The sequence below is a fragment of the Crocuta crocuta genome, unplaced genomic scaffold (assembly GCF_008692635.1).
Source record: "Crocuta crocuta isolate KB4526 unplaced genomic scaffold, BGI_CrCroc_1.0 scaffold118, whole genome shotgun sequence".
Classification (NCBI taxonomy): Eukaryota; Metazoa; Chordata; class Mammalia; order Carnivora; family Hyaenidae; genus Crocuta; species Crocuta crocuta.
This window is the reverse complement of record NW_027551558.1, coordinates 7,697,717-7,702,581: the sequence shown is the minus strand read 5'-3', so window position 1 is coordinate 7,702,581 and position 4,865 is coordinate 7,697,717. Positions and strand designations below refer to the sequence as shown.

The 4,865-nt window shown below is 32.9% G+C and overlaps 1 protein-coding gene across 4 annotated transcripts in view; it reads right to left on the bottom strand.

Moving 5' to 3' along the window:
- Positions 1-1,020: 1,020 nt before the first annotated feature.
- Positions 1,021-4,865, bottom strand: part of TSGA10 (testis specific 10) — a 180,452-nt gene continuing 176,607 nt past the window's right edge. For all 4 annotated transcript variants that reach the window (XM_077749265.1, XM_077749263.1, XM_077749266.1 and 1 more), the window contains one exon: positions 1,021-1,365. In XM_077749265.1, the coding sequence (XP_077605391.1) occupies positions 1,341-1,365 (25 nt within the window). In that variant the 3' untranslated portion in view covers positions 1,021-1,340. The remainder of the gene's footprint in view (positions 1,366-4,865) is intronic.

Genomic DNA, 4,865 nt, shown 5'->3' with positions numbered 1-4,865 from the left:
ACATATGAGAAGGAGATGGGGAGAGAGAGAGAGAATCCCACACAGTCTCTGCACTGCCAGAGAAGAACTCGACGTGGGCCTCAAACTCATGGACTGTGAGATCATGACCTCAGCCTAAGTCAAAAGCCAGACACTTAACTAAGCCACCCAGGCTCTCCAAAAGGACCTCTTATTTTAAATTATTCAATTTTTAAAACCAATCTATAATGACTGTTCTGAACCAGATGAGTAAACTCAGTTTTTAAAAATAAAAAATGAATATGTAGCATGAATTTATAGTAAAATATCACAGCGTGAATAAGAAGACAAGACCTAAATCAAGGCACATCTACTGCAGTGATACTGCATAGTTACTACATAAAGTGAGAAACTGTCTGCTTCATAAGACTATTATTAATGATAGGACTTGGGTGCTTTTTTACTAAAATGGAAAGAATACAAAGAGCTTATATCAAACAGTAAAACACAGTACTGTTCAGGCTTTAATATCAACATTAAGTCGAAGCCTATGGAGAGAAAAGATAAGAGATTTAGGAGATTTTAGGACAAAGAGGAAAACATCATTAAACTTGTTACTCTACATTATAGACACCTGCCATAGACAAAAAATAAAAAATAAATAAAATGGCAATTAAGTTGATTGCAGTACTTTAATGTTTCAAAGAAAACTTATTAAAATACAGATTTTTTAGAAAATCTTACATTCTTGACAAATATAGCATCACCTACCTTTCTAAAAATAGTAGAGGTAAACACAATTGCAGAAAATGTATGTTAATTAGTGGTACAATACTATGGATTTTAAAACTCTGACACACTCCTACTATCTGCTGCTCTGAAATCAGATTATGGCCTGGAATTTATGTCAGGTTGGTTCCAAAATGGAATATTGGGTCCCAGACCAGTATTGGTGAATTGTGCCTATTTTGGCACAAGTTCTCCAGCCATGAAATCATAAATCACAAAGAAAAAATTTAACCAACCAATTATTTGAGATATCAAGAAAGGAAAGGAAACCAGTTTTGTAAAAACACTTTTCCCTCTTTTTATAAGCTTCTTTATTTACTCCGGATAGTTTACATAACAGTGTTCAATAGTGAAGTAAGCAGATTTTACACTCACTATTACTGCATGGATAGAAAGAGCCATATGCATTTTTGTTTCTATATGTCATTTCAGATCACTGCGATATGGCACATGAGAACAGAGATTCAGAGGCCCAAAGTTAATAAATACATTTAACATTGTCAAGCATTCAAAAGATAAATGCAATCATATAGCAAAAAAAATCAGTTTGTAACTTTGACCTTTCCCAAGGAAGTGAAGAATCTTTTCACGTGTCAGAAATCTCTATAGCAAAGATTCCTATGAGAGAGAAAAAAATTATGCAGATTAATATTTTTAACTCAATGATTTCACCCATGTATAAAAAAATGTATTCTAACATTACTTTGGCAATACTTAATATTTTTTTCCACAGACTCTGTGAAGGAAAACATACACAATGTATTTTTTTTCATTCAGCTTTCAGAAACTGTGATACATCGCTACCATGGAATAATATTCAAAAATAAAAAGAAATGAACTATTGATACATACAACAACTTGCATGGATCTCATGGGGATTGTGCTAAATGAAAAAAGCCAATCTCAAAAAGTTACATTCTGTGTATAATTCTATTTATTCAACCTTCTTAAAATGACAGAATTAAAGATACAGAGAACAAATCAGTATTTGTCAGGGAAGAAGAGGAGAGGTCTGTGACTATACTATAGTATGTTGCTTGTAATTGTAGCATATGTGTGGTGTGTAAAAAAAAACCGTGCACACACATACACATGAGTGTGTGTAAAAATGAATGAAATCTAAATGAGGCCTATGGACTAATTAATTATATTGTACCAATATCAAACTTCTGGTTTGTAAGATATTGCCATTAGGGAAGCTGGGGAGAAGGATTATCTGTACTATTTTTGCAACTACGTGTGAGACTGTAGTCATTTCAAAATAAATAGTATAACAAAGCAAACAAAACTGTGGCATAAACATACAAAGAAATACTACTCAGCAGTTAAAAAGAACATACCACATCTGATCTGTAGAACAATCTAGATAAATCTCAAATATATGAGGCTGAGTGAAAGTTAGCTACTGGAGGCTATATACATGATCTTATTTATATGATAACCTTGAAAACGCAAAACTATAGGGACAGGAAAGAGATCAGTGGTTGGGGAAAGTAAATTAAGTACACTGACTATTGTCTAGATAATAGGTGGTAGTCAAAATATATCATTCAAACTAACAGCCAAGTTTAATCAAGAAAAAAGGGAATTAAGGGCACTATTAAAATTATTAATAGAAAGGTGACTACTATAAGAAAATACAAACCTTCTTAAATATCAAAAGAAATTATCAATAGCAAAGAATAGCCAAATTGAGAAAATCAAGAAATGTCACATGATAAACATAGTTATCATAAGATACCATGACAGAGTTGATACCAAATTTCAGTCATATCAATAATGTGAAAAAGCTGAACTCATCCATTATTTCAAAATGGCCCATAAAGCAAAACTTAAATCCATACTATAATCATGAGAGATACCTAAAATGCAGTATCTCAGAAAAGTTAAAAATAAAGAGACGGAAAAGATTTGCCAGGCAGATGGAGACAATAAGTACTTGTAACTCTTAATACCAGATAAACAATAAGCCCCTCCCACCTCCAAAAAATTAAATGCATCGAAAAATTACACTTTATAAAATCCACATCCCACAATGAAGATACAAAAGTTCAGGATACCTATGCAACAAATAAAATGATAAACAACCTACGTAAAACAAAATTTATAGGAAATAAAGAAAGAAATAAAAATATAATAATAATTGAAGATTTTTAGTAAAAGAGGTCAAGTGAACAAAAATTAAGCAACTACATAAAAAAAACTAATAAAATCAAAAAGGTAAATCTTTTAAATATATATATATAATAGAAATATATACCTTGATAAGAAAGAATATATCTTTTCAAGTGCACATGAACTATCCACAAAAATTTATCATGTAGTAAAGTACAAAGAAAATATCAGTAGGGGTGCCTGGCTTAGTAAGTTGAGCATCTGACTTTGGCTCAAGTTATGATCTCATGGTTGGCTGAGTTCTGGCCCTGTGTTGGGGCTCTGTGCTGACAGCTCAGAGCCTGAAGCCTGCTTGGGATTCTTTCTCCCTCTGTCTCTGCCCCTCTTCAATTCAAATTTTGTGTGTGTCTCTCTCAAAAATGAATATTTTTTTAAAAAATTTTTAAAGAAATAAAATATTAGTAGTTACACAAAATAGAAATATTATAAAAAATATTCTAATCACAAAATAACACCAGAAATTTAAAAATGACAGAAACACAGAAAGCCCTTCTTACTGGAAGGTAAAAGATTTTCTGTCAAATAACTCTTGGGTAAAAGTGAAAATACAAATAGAAATCAGAGAATTTCTGGAAAATAATGATAACAAAACTGATTACATATCAGAATCTATGGGATACATTTAAAGCAAGAGTCACTGGAAAATTCATAGCCCTAAATATTTACATCAATGAGAATGAAAGAACGGCAATAAATTAATTCCTAACTTAAAATACTATGAAAAAACCCCAACAAAGTAAATAAAAAGATTACACAGAAAGAAAATAATATAAACAAAACCATAAATTAATACAATAAAGAAAAGTAAATCAATAAGTCAAAATGTTGGGTCTTTGAAGCAATGAACAAAGTAAACAAAACACTGGCTAAGGTAACCAAGAAATAGGGAAGCACACATACACAATTAAGAAATAACAATGGATTCCATGCTCATGGATTGGAAGAATAAATATTGCTAAAATGTCAATACTACTCAAAACAGTCTACACATTCAGTGCAATCCCAATCAAAATTGTACCAGCATTCATCTCAAAGCTAGGACAAAGAATCCTAAAATTTGTATGGAACCACAAAAGACTTCCAAGTAGCCAAAGTAATACTGAAGAAGAAAATCAAAATGGGAGGCCTCGTAATCCCAGACCTTAGCCTCTACTACAGGGCTGTAATCATCAAGACAGTATGGTATTGGCACAAAAGCAGACACATAGACCAATGGAATAGAATAGAGACCTCAGAACTGGACCCACAAATGGATGGCCAACTAATCTTTGACAAAGCAGGAAAGAGTATCCAATGGAAAAAAGACAGTCTCTTCAGCAAATGGTGCTGGGAGAAATGGACAGCGACATGCAGAAGAATGAAACTAGACCACTTTCTTACACCATACACAAAAATAAACTCAAAATGGATGAAAGACCTGAATGTGAGACAGGAAATCATCAAAACCCTAGAGGAGAAAGCAGGCAACTCCCCTTTGACCTCAGCCACAGCAATTTTACTTGACACATCTTCAAAGGCAAGACAATTAAAGGCAAAAATTAACTATTGGGAACTCATCAAGATAAAAATCTTCTGCACTGCAAAGGAAACAATCAACAAAACTAAAAGGCAACCAATGAAATGGGAAAAGATATTTGCAAATGACATATAAAATAAAAGGCTAGTGCTAGGACTTCCAGCACTATGTTAAACAACAGTGGTGAGAGTGGACATCCCTGTCGTGTTCCAGATCTCAGGGGGAAAGCTCTCAGTTTTTCCCCGTTGAGAATGATGTTAGCTGAAGGCTTCTCATAGATGGCTTTGATGATGTTTAAGTAGGTTCCTTCTATCCCAGCTTTCTCTAGAGTCTTTATTAAGAAGGGTGGCTGTATTTTGTCAAATGCTTTTTCTGCATCTATTGACAGGATCATATGGTTTTTATCTTTTCTTTTATTGATATGATG